At 50.7% G+C, this 14,166-nt stretch overlaps 1 protein-coding gene across 1 annotated transcript in view; it reads right to left on the bottom strand.

The window, feature by feature from the left end:
• Positions 1 to 14,166, bottom strand: part of MYO1F (myosin IF) — a 32,132-nt gene that overhangs the window by 3,825 nt on the left and 14,141 nt on the right. Inside the window, exons 11-21 of the mRNA XM_082650984.1 lie at positions 13,866 to 13,946; positions 13,671 to 13,757; positions 12,756 to 12,842; positions 12,115 to 12,282; positions 10,861 to 10,946; positions 7,454 to 7,535; positions 5,858 to 5,964; positions 5,328 to 5,426; positions 5,095 to 5,239; positions 831 to 945; positions 568 to 737 (exon numbers count right to left, since the gene is read on the bottom strand). Coding sequence (XP_082507110.1) covers positions 568 to 737; positions 831 to 945; positions 5,095 to 5,239; positions 5,328 to 5,426; positions 5,858 to 5,964; positions 7,454 to 7,535; positions 10,861 to 10,946; positions 12,115 to 12,282; positions 12,756 to 12,842; positions 13,671 to 13,757; positions 13,866 to 13,946 — 1,227 coding nt within the window. The remainder of the gene's footprint in view (positions 1 to 567; positions 738 to 830; positions 946 to 5,094; positions 5,240 to 5,327; positions 5,427 to 5,857; positions 5,965 to 7,453; positions 7,536 to 10,860; positions 10,947 to 12,114; positions 12,283 to 12,755; positions 12,843 to 13,670; positions 13,758 to 13,865; positions 13,947 to 14,166) is intronic.

Below are 14,166 nucleotides of genomic sequence, written 5' to 3'. Positions count from 1 at the left end.
GGTAGCGCTGGCAGGTCAGGTGAAGGACAGGTCAGGTGAGGGTCCCTCCATGTGAAGCTACATGAGTGGTTACTTTATATAAGAAACAGGAGGTTAAGTAAGGGTATATTGGCTAGAAAGGGGTTTCTGGGCAGTGAACAGGTACAGGGTAGGTGAAGGTGTGCCTGCTGGACATGGGCGCCCAGGACCGATGAGAGTTTACCTGTGCACAGGTGCATTTGAGCCAAGTGAAGGTGTGTCTAACTGAGAGGTCTGTCTAGACTGGGTGAGAATGTACCACCTAATGGATAGGTATGTCCAGGATAAGGGAAAGTGAATCTGTGGTCAGGGCTTCTGAACAAGGTGAGTGTGTAATTATGGACAGATGTGTCTGGCCAGGTGAAGATGTATCTGATGGACAGGTGTGTCTGGGCTACACGAGGGCGTATTTGATGGACAGCTGTATCTACATTAGTTGAGCCTACACCTGTGGGCAGGTGTGTCTGGGCCAGGGGAGGGTGTACCTCTGGTGGGGGGTGGCCAGGCTGGGGTCAGGGTCCCAGATGTGGCCGCCTGCTAGTGCCTCACCTTGAAGCGGCGGTCGTACTTGTTGACCGAGTCAGCAAAGTCCACTCGCTCCCTCTTGCCCAGGAACTGACGCAGCTCCGGCCGCTCCTCCAGCCCCAGGTAGTCCCCAACGAAGTTCCTATTGATGCTGTTCCGTCTCCGCTCCTTCTTGTTCAGCAGGATGTTGGAAGCTGCGGCGACACAGGGTGAGGGGCAGAGATCACAGCCTGGCTCCTCCAGGCCCCTCTGTCCTCAGCCCCAGCCTCCCACCTGCAGCCTCTCACCTTCCTCCCGCATCTCCTCGTACTTCCGGATTGCCACGTGACGCCGCCAGGCCTTCTGGATGGTGCGGGCAAAGCCATCGAACTTGCGCTCTCGCATCTCCTCCAGAAGGAAGAGCTGGGCAAGAAGGAGGGCCGGTGGGTCCTGGCATCTCCCCGGGGAACACAGTCTCCAGTTTCCCCCGAGCCCACCCCACCCACGTGCTCTTGCTGACAGGCACCCGCACACATGCTCTTACACTGTGGGCAAAAAATTTTGTCTTTCTCCAAATGACCGGACCCAGGGTCCCAATATGGGGCACAATCTTCTGCATTAAATTATAACTGCAGGTTTGTCTTGCTGGGTTCAAATCCCAGCTCTGCCACTTACTAGCTGTGTGGTCTTACTGGAAACGGTATAACATCATGGTTTCTCATGCTAATTAAGCTATGGCATGTCATCCATGTGAGGTACACTTCAGTTTCAGAGATGTTAGAAATGCAAACCCGTGTGCATCTTGGAAAACCAACAAAGTACTGCAGATGTGAAAATCTGATGGATAGGACTGGGATGTGACCGGCTACCACATGGTTGTGCAGTATACAACCTGCACACCCATCCGTGGCAGCCCTGGAAAGGAAGCTTTCATAGAAAGCAGAGAAAAGTCTTTTGAATTTTTTTTTCTTTTTTGCGGTATGCGGGCCTCTCACTGTTGTGGCCTCTCCTGTTGCAGAGCATAGGCTCCAGACGCGCAGGCTCAGTGGCCAAGGCTCACGGGCCCAGCCGCTCCGCGGCATGTGGGATCTTCCCGGACCGGGGCACGAACCCGTGTCCCCTGCATCGGCAAGCGGACTCTCAACCACTGCACCACCAGGGAAGCCCAAGGCTTTTGAATTTTAAGAGTCTCCACCCACAGGGGACTTAGAGAATAAACTATATTAGAGCAGGTCATCTGGAATAATAACTGGTGACTATATCAGGGAAAGAAAACTACTGGATATGAAAATATTACAAATCTGCAGTAATAAAAACAATGGGGTGCTGGTCAAAGAATAGAACAACCAGTTGGACCAGGATGGATGATGGGGAAATGTCATAATTCAAATGGAAATTTAGTGACAGAAGGTACAGCATTGTCAATCAGTGAAAATGGGAAAAGTATTGAAAATAAAGTCGGGCTTTATTTAGAAAAATAATTGACATTTCACCCAGAGGGGTTTCTCAAATACACAAATATCACATCACTGCTGAAAGCATGGCTGCCACTTTGCTGACCAAGGTGGCTGATGTCTCCCAGAAACCCCAGGCTTCCCTGCCAGGACTAAAAGAATTCTCACTTTAAAAATGTATACCTTGAAGGACTTTTAAAGCTGCGGGTGTTTAATAACTGTTCATAAAAAGTGGAGAGTTCTCACCAGGAAAAAAAAAAATCTCAGGTTCACAGGTTGCCGGGAGTTGACTAGCATTTACATCTTCTTTTGATTCTCAGACCAATACTCTGTGGGTCCATGGGTATGTGTGCAAAGCACGTTCAAGTAATGCCTTGTATAGGGTGTCTGGAGGGCACGTAAATGCATTCTGTGGTTTGCCGAGGGAAGGACAGTTACAAGTAAAGGGAGACCAGCCATGCAGAACTGGGGGTGGGCCAGTCAACCAGGACAAGTGTCCTCCAACCTTGTGATTTCTGCCCAGTGAAGAGGATGTGTTTTCAGTTTGGGAAATGTATCTTCCTGTCTCCAGAGTTTTAACGGCATCTTCTTTACGCTGGGACAGGCAGGGGTGGGCGTGCCCCAAATCTGAGCTTGGCCCTGGTGTACTGGGTTGAATAGCGTTCTCCCAAAACTCCTATCCACTCAGTGGGAACTTATGATTGTGACCTCATCTGGAAAGAGGGTCTTTGCAGATGTAATCAAGATAACATGAGGTTATACTGGAGTAGGGTGAGCCCTAAATCCAGTCTGACTGGTGTCCTTATAAGAAGAGGGAAATTTGGACCCAGACACACAGAGGAGAAGGCCATGTGATGCCAGAGGCAGAGACTATACACTAAGGATGTAGAGGTGATACGTCCACACACCAAGGAATGCCAAGGATTGCTGGCGATCGCCAGAAGTGAGGGAAAGGCGAAGAAGGATCCTTTCCTGGAAACTTCAGAGGGAGCGTGGCCCTGCTCTTGGTTTTGGATTTCTAGCCTCCAGAAATGTGAGAAATTAAATTTCTGTTGGGTTAAGCCATCCAGATACTTCGTTATAGTAGCCCTGGGAAACGAATACACCTGGGATGATGGGCCATGAAGGCCGATAGGTGTGTAAAGCATTCAAGGTATTTTGAGTCCACGTTTAGAAGAAACAAAACCCAAATCTAACATAAGTGCCTTTTTAGTTGAGAAAGGCTCCAACTCCATTAAGTAATTTAATTCTTTGATCAATTTTTGATCTAGCGCAGTTACATTGTTTCCGTTTTACTAAAATTATTCTCATCAGGATCAGGTTTTTTTTCCTGTGCAAAATTTCAGTCTTTTTCCTTATAAAACTTTCCCAGCAAGCTTTTACCTTTGTGAATGTCATTATTTCCAGCTGGTTCCCCTTCTCCACCTCAAAATGTGCAGACTGCAATTTTGGTCAACATTTGATTTTACCTTCTATCGTCTTAGGCAGCGCTAGCTTTATTTTGTCTGTTTTTTTTCAGTGTCAATTTTTATCTTTTCCTTTCAGAGTCAGATACTGCAATCCGCCAGTAACCAGCGAGATGGATTCTCTTTCTCTCTCTTTCCCTCCAATTTTCCTTTTTTTTTTTTCCCCTTCTGCTCCCTCTTTCCTTTCTTTCTTATCTATTACCACTTAAATTCTTCCAGGTGCAGTTTTAGCCTTGGACAATTTTGGTTTGTGCTGAGTTTCTACTGCTAACAATATCTACATTGTATGCTGTTGATTCTAGACTGTTTTTATTTCTTGGAGCAAAGCGCCTCCGTAGGGAAAAGCTCTAGGAGGTAGATGCAGTCACATTTGGGGGATGAAGAATCTGGACCTCCCAAGATAGATTATTTTTGGAGCTATGAAATCTGTAGAGGCTCCACCCCACTGTGTTATGTTTTTGCTTGATGTGAGAATAGTTACTTGGAAGTTACAGTAACATCAAGGGAATCATGCAGACAATCTCCTGGTTGTCTTCATAAAGTCCCTGAGATGCTATAGAGCAGGTGCCATGATTATGCAGGTGATGGGCACCCAGCTGGGCCTGGCCCACGTCCCCAGCATACCTTTCCCTGGTGCTACAGCTTGTCCTGGGTTGGGGAACCTAAGATTCCCTTGGGAGTCTGGTGAACCAGTACAGCTCATTGAGACGACCATTTCCCTGTGTGCTTTCCAATCCATGCACTGAAGCAGGGGGCCAGATGGGCCCTTAGGGGATTCCTAGCCTTGTTTTTTCGTTATTCTTGTCATTGTTGCTTTTTAAAAAACTTCCCCTGCCAGCTTTATTGAGATATAACTGACATATAACACCGTGTAAGTTTAAAGTGTACATGAGTTAATTTGATGCACATATATGTTGCAAAATGATTACCACCTAGGTTAGCTAACCCTTCTGTCCTGTCACATAATTACCATGTCTTTCTTGTGGTGAGAACATTGAAGATCTACTCTCTTAGCAAATTTCAGGTATATAATACAGTACTGTCAACCGTAATCACTGCACTGTACATTAGATCCCCAGAACTTCTTTGTCATTGCTGCTTTGTTTGTTTCCTTTTGCCCCTGGAAGCAGAGGTGGCATAATGTCAGTGGTGCTTCTAGCCTTTTCATAAAAGGCTAAGAGCTGGGAATTCCCTGACGGTCCAGTAGTTAGGACTCCATGCTTCCACTGCAGGGGACACGGGTTCAATCCCTGGGGGGGAACTAAGATCCTGCAAGCTGTATGGAACGGCCAAAAAAAATATATAGAAAAAGACATATTCTGGATAAGCTGTGAGTTCTTATCTCCTCCAAAGGGATGTCAGCACAGGCGGCCATGCGTTTCTTCACCTGCTTCCTGGCCACCATGGACCGTTCAGCTAATTTAGTTTTTTTTGAGCACATACTACATGCCAGGCACCATGCCTCGGACTTTCTGTTTTGTCTAATCCTCGCCCTGATCCTGCGGTGTGGCTATGACTCTCCCCACTTTCCAAATGGAGAAACTGAGGCTTGGAGGGGAGAGGAAGCATGCCCACAGTCGCACAGGGGCCTGAAGAGCAGGACCGTGCAGGTGATGCTGGTGTCTGTCTGTCTGTCTCTCACACACACTTACGGACTCAGGGTTCTTGACGAAGACCTTGGTGCTCCCCATCTGGTACTGGTCTGGCTCCATGTTGACCGCCCGCAGCAAGTGCTGGACCCCCTGACGCTCGTCCCCACGCCAGTGCGGCCACGTCTCGGGGGTCAGAATAGCATACCTGGAGGGGGAGAGCAGGGGAGGGTTTGAGCAGCTAGCAGGGCGGCTGGGTGTTGGGGCCAGGGTGTGTGTGGTGGAGGGCGCCTCACCTCTGCAGGAACTTGGCAAACTGGCGGCGGTAGGCGAAGCCTGCCCGGCGCACCCTGATGTTCTCCTTTAGGCCCAGATACTCCACCTGGTGCTTGACCCTGGAGGGAGGGCAGCCTGAGTCCCCTGGGAGTTGGGGGGGGTGTCTGGATTCGTGCTGGAGGCAGTTTAGGGGGTGAGTTCTGAGGTTTAGGGAGGGAGGTTCACTGCTGGACACAGGGGCCTGCTTGAGAGTTAGTTTTGTGCATTGGGGGGGCCTCGGTTCTGGGGGATCTGTGTTCGGGGGTCAGTTTCAGTTTCAGGGGGTGGCACGTGGGGTTTGGGGAATGAGGAGGACTGTGTTAGTCCCTGGGGCATCCTACAGACAGTCTGGGGTCCTCCCTTGGGGTCTTGATCAGCGTTAGGTATAACCCTGGGGCCCTGAGGGGTTTTGCACTGGTCCTAGGGGTCGGCTTGGGTGAGCCCTTTGATGGGTCCCATGACCCTGGGGGTCAGCTGGTGCGGACTGGCCCAGGCAGGGCGGGGGTGTCACCTGTTCTCCTCCCAATCACGGGGCCTCTTGGTCTCGTTGGGCTTGATGCAGCGGATGTAGTGGGGGGTGCACCTCTTCAGCGTGGATACCAGGTCGTTGGCTTGTTTCTAAGGGAGCGGGGAGAAAGTGGGGGTGGGGAGCACAGATGGGACCCTCTGGCCCCTCTCTCTTCCCACCCTGAATACAAGAGACAGGACACACTGGCTGGGTGTGTGGCACCTGACGGACCACGGGCTCAGGTGTCCCTGGTCCATTCCATGTGTGACTCTGTTAGCACATATCACATGGGGTTGATATCGTGCGTCTACCTGGCCCTCAAACCGAAAACCAGGAGCTCACATGTCTGCCATATTCACCACTTAGCCTGGCACATAATAAGTGCTCAGTGAACTTTTTTTTAAAATTAATTAATTTATTTTTGGCTGCGTTGGGTCTTCGTTGCTGCATGCGGGCGTGCTCTAGTTGTGACGAGCGGGGGCTACTGTTCGTTTGTGGTGCGCGGGCTTCTCCTTGCGGTGGCTTCTCTTGTTTAACGTTTGTTGATGGAGTAACTGAGCATGCGGGAACATGTTGCCCAGAAATTTCTGCTTGTCCTTTGGGGCACAGTACTTTGGAAGCAGAGAATCATGTGTGTGTGTCTGAGAGGCTAGGGTTGTGCATTTTAGTCCCTCAGGGGAGACTAGAAAGGAAATTATTCCAGGTGGGAGGATCAGGGGAGCAGCAGGAGAGACCCCGGTGTGTGATCACAGTTCTGGGCCAGTGACTGCGCCTCTCTGAGCCTTGGCCTGCCATCTGCCAGATGGGACTAAGTCCCACGTCTGTAAAATGTCTTGTGTTTGCTGCCAGCACTGATAAGTGCCCCATATATGGTTATTGAAACATTATTAGGATGGGACACCCATGTTCATAGCAGCACTATTCACAATAGCCAAAAGGTGAAAACAGCCCAAGTGTCCATCAGTGCAGGAATGGGTAAGAAAAAACGGTATATCCGTAAATGGAGTATTATTCAGCCTTAAAAAGGAAGGAAATTCTGACACATGCTTGAACCTTGAAGATATGCTCAGTGAAATAAACCAGTCACAAAAGGATAAATGCTGTCTGATTCCATTTATAGCAGGTCCCTAGAAGGGTCAAATCCATAGAGACAGGAACTAGATGGTGGGGGCCAGGGGCTGGGGGAGGGGATGAGGAGTGAGTGTTTCATGGGGACAGAGTTTCAGTTTGGGAAGATGAGAAAGTTCTGGAGATGGATGGTGAGGGTGGTGGCATGAATGCAAACGTACTTAGTGCTGCTGAGATGTATACTTAAAGATGGTTAAAATGGTAAATTTTATGTATATTTTACCACAATGAAGAAAAAAGTGACATGACCAAAATACCAAAAAAACAAAAAACATTAGGATGATGGTTCACTTCTGGATTTAGGGAGTTAGGAGGACATTAAGGAAGCTAGTCCAAGCTCCTTAACCCCAGAGCTGGAAGAAGGCCCTGGTGAACAGAGAGAGGGTGCCAGAGGGAGGGGAAGAGGCCCTGGGATGGGGGAGGGATTGACCTTGGAATGAGGGAAATGGACCCATCCCTCCCCATGCCCACCTTGATCTTGGAGCCGGCTGTACTGGGGCGGCCCTTCTTTTCTACATCCAGCTTCTCGGGAAAGAGCATCCGGAGGAAGGCCCTGGGCAGGGATAGAGGGGAGGTCGGAGGTGCAGCTAGAACTTGGATGCCCTCCCAGAGGTGGGCTGTCTAGGTGCCTGGGACGCAGAGGACATGCTGTACAGTATGGTTCTTCCTTAATGCTAGAGGGTGTGATGGTGAGAATCAGAAAGTTGGTTTTGTCCTTCTGGTTCCTTGATTTATTTGTACTGTTACTTTTTCCTCCATGACCATGTATGACTTGGGTAGCAAGTAAAATAGAACAAAGTTAAGCTAAGTGATGCAGCATCTCGGGCAACAGGGGCAGGTCCCCTGGGAGGAACCGTCTTACAGGCACAGGCTTGCACGTGTGTGCAAAGAAATAGGGACAAGGATCTTGTCGCTGTAGCTCTGTTTGTGATAACCATAGATGGGCACAACCTAAGTGTCCATCAACAGGGGATCTGTTAAATTCACTCTGGTGAAACCGAGCAGGACCCTGTGGGGCCTTCCCGGAGACAGAATCCCCCGCCATGTCCCCTGCCTCTTGTTTTTAGAAAAGCTTTAGCCTCCCAGGCCTTCTCTGAGCAAATTTAATCAGGAAAGTGGGAACATGCAGAAACAAAGGAAAGCAGCCAAGCAAGACAAAATAATAATAGTTCAGCCGTAAAACAAAGTGAAGGACTTTTAGTTCCTCCTCAAGGGCCATAGATAATATCCTGAGCCATATCCTTGAGTTGTTTTGCAGATATTAAAACCCCCATCAGGTAGAAGAAGGTAATTATATGCTGACCACCAGTGCATAGACCCCAGATTGGCTGGAACCAGAAGGTTGATGATGGAGATTCCAGAAACATCACTCTGTTACCTCACCATCAGCCAATCAGAAAATTGTGCACGGACCTGATCACACACCCTGTGACCCTCTCCCTCACACTGTCTTTAAAGACCCTTCCCTGAAAGCTATCAGGGAGTTTGGGTCTTTTGAGTATGAGCTGCCTATTCTCCTTGCTTGACCCTGCAATAAACGCTGTACTCTCCTTCACCACCACTTAGTGTCAGGGGGTTGGCTTTGCTGCGCATTGAGCGAGGGGCCCAAGTGCAGTTTGGTAACATTGTTACATTCACAGCTTCTTCCTCCTTCTCAGTGAGATCTTCCCTAACCACCATAACCCAGAAGAAGTGGACTGCTTAATAGATGCAGAGTATGTGTTTAGGGTGATGAAATGTTTCTGAACCTAATCGTGGTGATTGTCATACAACATTGTGAATGTACTTAATACTTAATGCCACTGAGCTGTATACTTTAAAACGGGTAGAAAGGTAAATTTTATATTTTGTGTATTTTATCACAATTAAAAGAAAGCAAAAAAAAAAAAAAAAAATGAAAGAACGATGCCCTTCTCACTGTCTACCCCTTACCAACTTAGTTTTTCTTCACACTCGTCCCAGTGGTTCTCACACCTCAGTGGGCACCAGAATCACCAGGGAAGCTTGTTGAAACACAGATAGCTGGGCCTCGCCCCTGGGGGTTCTCATTCACAGGTCTGGGCTGGGGGCCAATAATTTCTAACAATAATTTCTGGTGATGCTGAGGGTGCTGGTCCAGGGACCCCACTTTGTGAACCACAGCTCTAACTCTGTGCTTTACAATACGGCAGCCATGGGTCCCACGTGGTTCCTGAAGCCCTTATAACGTGGCCTGTCCAAATTGAGATATGCTGTGAGTGCTGAAACACACACTGGATTTCAAAGAGTACGCAGTGTGGAAAAAGAGAATGTAAGTATTTCATCAATAAGTTTTTAGTACTGATTGCATATTAAAATGCTACTTTGGGTATACTGAGCTAAAGAAAACATTAAAAAAATTTCACCTGTTTTACTTTCTTAAAAAATTCTTTCACCGTTTAATATTCCACAGACAATTAGTTCTATGGTAAATCTCTTACTACAATTCTGTTTTTTAAAAAGAACAAACCCTAGACGAAATCTGACCAGCAGATGTGTTTTGTTAGGTACACATAGCTTTCTTTTTTTCTTTCTTTCTTTTGTAAAATACACAAAACAACATACAATTTACCATTTAAATCATTTAAAAATGTACTATTCACTGGTATTAGGTACATTTACATTGTCGTGCGACACCTTTTTACTTTTTAAGTGTGCTTACCAGAAAGTTTAAAACTACACGGGTGGCAGGAATGGGGATTGACTGCAATGTGGCATGAAGGATCTTTTGGGGCGATGCACGTGTTCCAAACTGGATTGTGGTGAGGGCTGTACAACTCTGAACATTCACTAAAAACCATTTCTTAAAATGGATGCATTTAATGGTAGGTAACTTATACCTGAATCAGGCCATTTAAAAATAACTACGTGTGTGGCTTCAGTTCTATTGGATGTGGAATAATATTGGACAGCATCGTTCTACATCAGTGGTTCCCAAACTCTAATGTACCCATGACTCCTGAGGTCTTGCTAAAATGCAGATTCTGATTCAGTCCCTCTGAGGTGGAGCCTAAGGCTCTATGTTTGTAATCAGCTCAGAGGATGCTGACGTTATTGGTCTAGTAACCACACTTTCAGCACTATACGAACCACTGTCTTAGAACTTTCACTCATGCTATATTCTATTTGCCTTTTTTTTTTTTTTTTTTTTTTTTTTTTGGTATGCGGGCCTCTCACTGTTGTGGCCTCTCCCATTACGGAGCACAGGCTCCGGACGCGCAGGCTCAGCGGCCATGGCTCACGGGCCCAGCCGCTCTGCAGCATGTGGGATCTTCCCGGACCGGGGCACGAACCCGTGTCCCCTGCATCGGCAGGCGGACTCTCAACCACTGCGCCACCAGGGAAGCCCTCTATTTGCCTTTTTTTCCCTCTAGTTCAATGTCTGTCTCGCCACTTGGCTGTCAGCTTGATGAGAGCAGCTGTGTTCTCTGACCTGTTCAGTCCTCTACCCCCAAAAGTTCAAATGATGCCTGGTACACAGCAGCGCTTGAATAAAATTTTGAGATATAAAAAGATGGAACCCGGTATGCTGCTGTGATCAGGGAGATGAATCCATACATATTAATACAGAAAAATGCATAGCGAGATGTGTTTTCACTGCGTAAAAAGGGAAGCTGTCCACAGCAGCACAGATGCTTGGGTTTGCAGAGGGCAGCGTTGGAAGGGCCATAAGGAACTGCTGCTAGGGCTCCCCCTGTGGACCTCGGGCTACTGTTTAATCAGAACCAGTCATTAGAAACACAGCCACCCCCCCCCAAAGTTTATGGCGTGATGGGAGCTCTGGGGAAGACGGGGTGGTCTCTGGGCCTCCCCCGTCCCCACGAGGAGTTGTCCAGAGGCTCCCGCCTGGGACCACTCACTGCTCACTGGTCTGCATCAGCTCTATGAGGTCGGAGAAGAGGACATCACGGTTCCTCTCGCAGAAGCCGTTGACATCATAGGATACCTGGAGGAAGGCGGCGTGGCGGGAGTGAGGGACTTAGGCAGAGGGTCGGGGGGGGCGTCCTGTGGGGGCCTGCTCTGGGGTGAGAGGACTGGGTGGTGTCTACAGTTCAAAATAGGGGGTCGGGGGCAGCATGGACCTGGGGGCCCTGGAGGTCTGATGTTCAAGGTGGGGTTGGAGGGTTAGGGCTACAGTCTAGGTCAGAGGTGAGGGAAGATGGGGGTTACAGTCCAGATTAGGAGGCGGGGGCTGCAGGCTGGATCCGAGGGATGGGGAGGTGACAGTTAGAGCTCAGACTGGGGGGTGAGGGGCTGCAATCTTGGCAGGGGTGGGCCCCGGGGTTCCACGACTGAATTTGGTGTCAAAAGGTCAGATTGAGCATCTGTATTGGGGTTGGTTGGGGGGCAGGGGGCTGGGGGACTGTGTCAGGAGGGTTACAGCACTGGCTGGGGGCTGGTGGTGGTGGGGGCTTTGGCCAGGCTTGTGGGCTGGGTCTGCCATCCCCAAGGGTGGGGGGCCCTGCATAGTTCCTGTCTGGGCTACTTCCTGCTGAGGGAAAACGGGAGCTCCAGCCCATTTCAGGGATTGGTGGGCTGCAGTATGGCCAGGGGACCCCTGAGGTTCTTCGCTGCCCATGTTAAGGTCAATGGGAGAGTCTTCAGTCTTGTAAGCTGGGGAGGGGGACCATGGCCAGGGTCGGAGGCCACTGGATTTCGAAAGCCTTGGCTAGGGGTCTGTAGGTAGGGGGCTCCAGCCTATCGTGCAGGCAGTGGCTGGCAACATGGCCCTGGGGACTCCAAGTTGAGATCAGAAGGAGGGGGGCTGTGTCCTGGTTCAGGGGGATAATGGGGCTGACAGCTCAGATTGGGGCTTGGGGGTCTGCTGCTTAATTTGGTGTCGATGGGGGGGGAGTTTGTGTCCTGTAAGGGGGGGCGCTGTCCTGTTAGCTGCGAGAGCTGTGGGCTTGATCAGGGGCCAGTGGGCTCCACAGCCCTGGCTGAAGGGCCATGGGTTGGGGTGACAGGCCAGTTCTTGGGGGTCAGTGGGAGGGGGTCTGTGTTTTTGGCCAGTCGGGGGAGGGCTGGAGAAGGGGGTCGGTGGAGCTCTTCAGCCCTGGCTGGGGGTCTGGACCGAATCCCCCTGGGGCCCATGGGGCGGAGGTGGGGCGCACCTTGCCCGCGTAGTGGTGGATGACGAAGCCGGCACTCCAGCTGTTGAAGTGCTCGTGGGTGCCCACGGCCGCCTGCAGCTTCTGCAGCAGCGTCTGGTCGGCGCCGCCGCCCGTGGCGTGCATGGTGGCGCACACGTCGTCCAGGACGCTCATGATGCCCGGTGGGTTCTGCGGGAGCGGGCGTCGGGTCGGGTGGGCGGGGCAGGGATCAGCCTGGCCCGGCCCTGCCCCCATCTCGCTCATTGGGGAGGGAGAGGAGAGGCTTCCGAATACACGAGCAAAAAGGTGCTGGTGGGGGGCCCAGCTCGCTGGTGCAGGATAGGGTGGGGGACCCCATAAGGGACCCATGCCTGTATCCCTTCCCCAGACTGAGATGGTGGGGGGACCCGTCAGCTTTGACCCCTCTATCCCCAGCAGCCTGCCTGGGGGGATGTTTGTTGAGTGAATAAGTGAAAGGTGAGCAGGTAAGCAGAGTGAATGGGCAAGGTGGCCGACAGGTATCGTCAGTGGGGCTCCATCTGCCCAAGGGGGAGCATGGGTGAGAAGGGCCTACGGGGGCTGGAAACGCCCCGGCTCTCCCAGCTCTCCCAAGCCCAGCTCCGGGGCCCAGTGAGAACCCCCAGATCTGCCCTGGCCCTCACCAGCTTGTTTTCGATGAGGTCACAGACGATTTTGTTGTTGAAGTACTGGATGGGGGTCCAGCGGATGCCCTCCTGTACGTACTCCTCCTGGTGGCGGCAAAGGGGGCAGGGATGGGACCAGGTGTCTGGGCAAAGGTGCCTGTGTTTCTAGAATTTGAGCTTCAGGAGGATGGGTGAAGGAGGTGTGACAGATGTTCCCCCCCACCCCCCATATAACTCCTCTTCCCATCTCATCACTTAGGACTGTCTCAGATAACAAAGCCCATTCCCCCGTGTGGGGCAGGTCAGAAGGTTCCCCAGGGGTCCGAGAATTGAGCCCCAGTTGCCTGAAGTGTGACCTTCTCATGAATACATCCTATTTGGCTCTTTAAAAATAAATCCTTTTCTGGGGACTTCCTTGGCGGTCCAGTGGTTAAGACTCTGCGCTTCCACTTCAGGGGGCATGGGTTTCATCCCTGGTCGGGAAACTAAAATCCCACATGGAGTGGCCAAAAAAAAAAGAATGGTGGTTTAAAAAAAAAAAAACTCCCTTTCTCACTTCCTCAGTCACGTCCTGGTATTTGCCCTGAAACCTAGTCTCAGGCTCTGCTTCTATGGGACGGGTTGAATGAAAACAGCAGGGATTTTTGTCTGTCCTGTTCATGGAGGTCTCCCTAGCACTGCAGACAGTGCCTGGTACACAGCAGGTGCTCAATAAATAATTGAGGTGTGAAGGTGTGAACAAAGAAGCTATTCCCTAGCCCTTGTCAAACCTTCAGAGGCAGAAAATCTCTCCTGAAGGAAGGAGCTTGGACAGGTCAGCAGAGACAGGTGCCAGTGTGGGGCTGGGGTGTCCCCGGTTGCTTGGCAACCTTCATGGTCCTGCCCCCACCCCCAGTGTCCCCTGCTCCTGGCCACTTGGATGCCCTTGCCCACCTGTTCAGCCTTCAGGGTGAGTTCGATAAAGATCTGCTGTAGCTTCTCGTTGACGAAGTTGATGCAGAACTGCTCAAAGCCGTTTTTCTGCCAAGAGAGGGAAAGAATGCTTCCCTAAGTGGGCTGATACTGGAGGCTCCGGGGCCACTGGGCCACCCTAGAGTGGCCGTGGGCCGGTGGCAGTGTCATACGTACCTGGAAGATCTCAAAGCCGTAGATGTCAAGCACACCGATACTGTACTCCTCCTGGGGCTTCTGCATGGCACGGTTAATGGCCTGTGATGTGGTGGGGACACTAGGTGAGTGGCCTGCCACTCTCTTGAAATGCTCTTAGCCATGTTCACAGGCTGGGTACCCTCCCACCAGTTTCTCTCCTGCCTTCCCCACCTCTGTGCATACCCATATCCCCATCGGTCATTCCTATGAGAAAGCCAGGTGTTAGAACATCCGGGTTCCTGCCTTGGGAGCTGGCTCTGCCCCTTAACCACTCTGCACC

Source organism: Grampus griseus (genome assembly GCF_964374135.1).
Source record: "Grampus griseus genome assembly, chromosome: 3".
NCBI lineage: Eukaryota > Metazoa > Chordata > Mammalia > Artiodactyla > Delphinidae > Grampus > Grampus griseus.
This window is presented reverse-complemented; position numbering and strand designations above follow the sequence as displayed.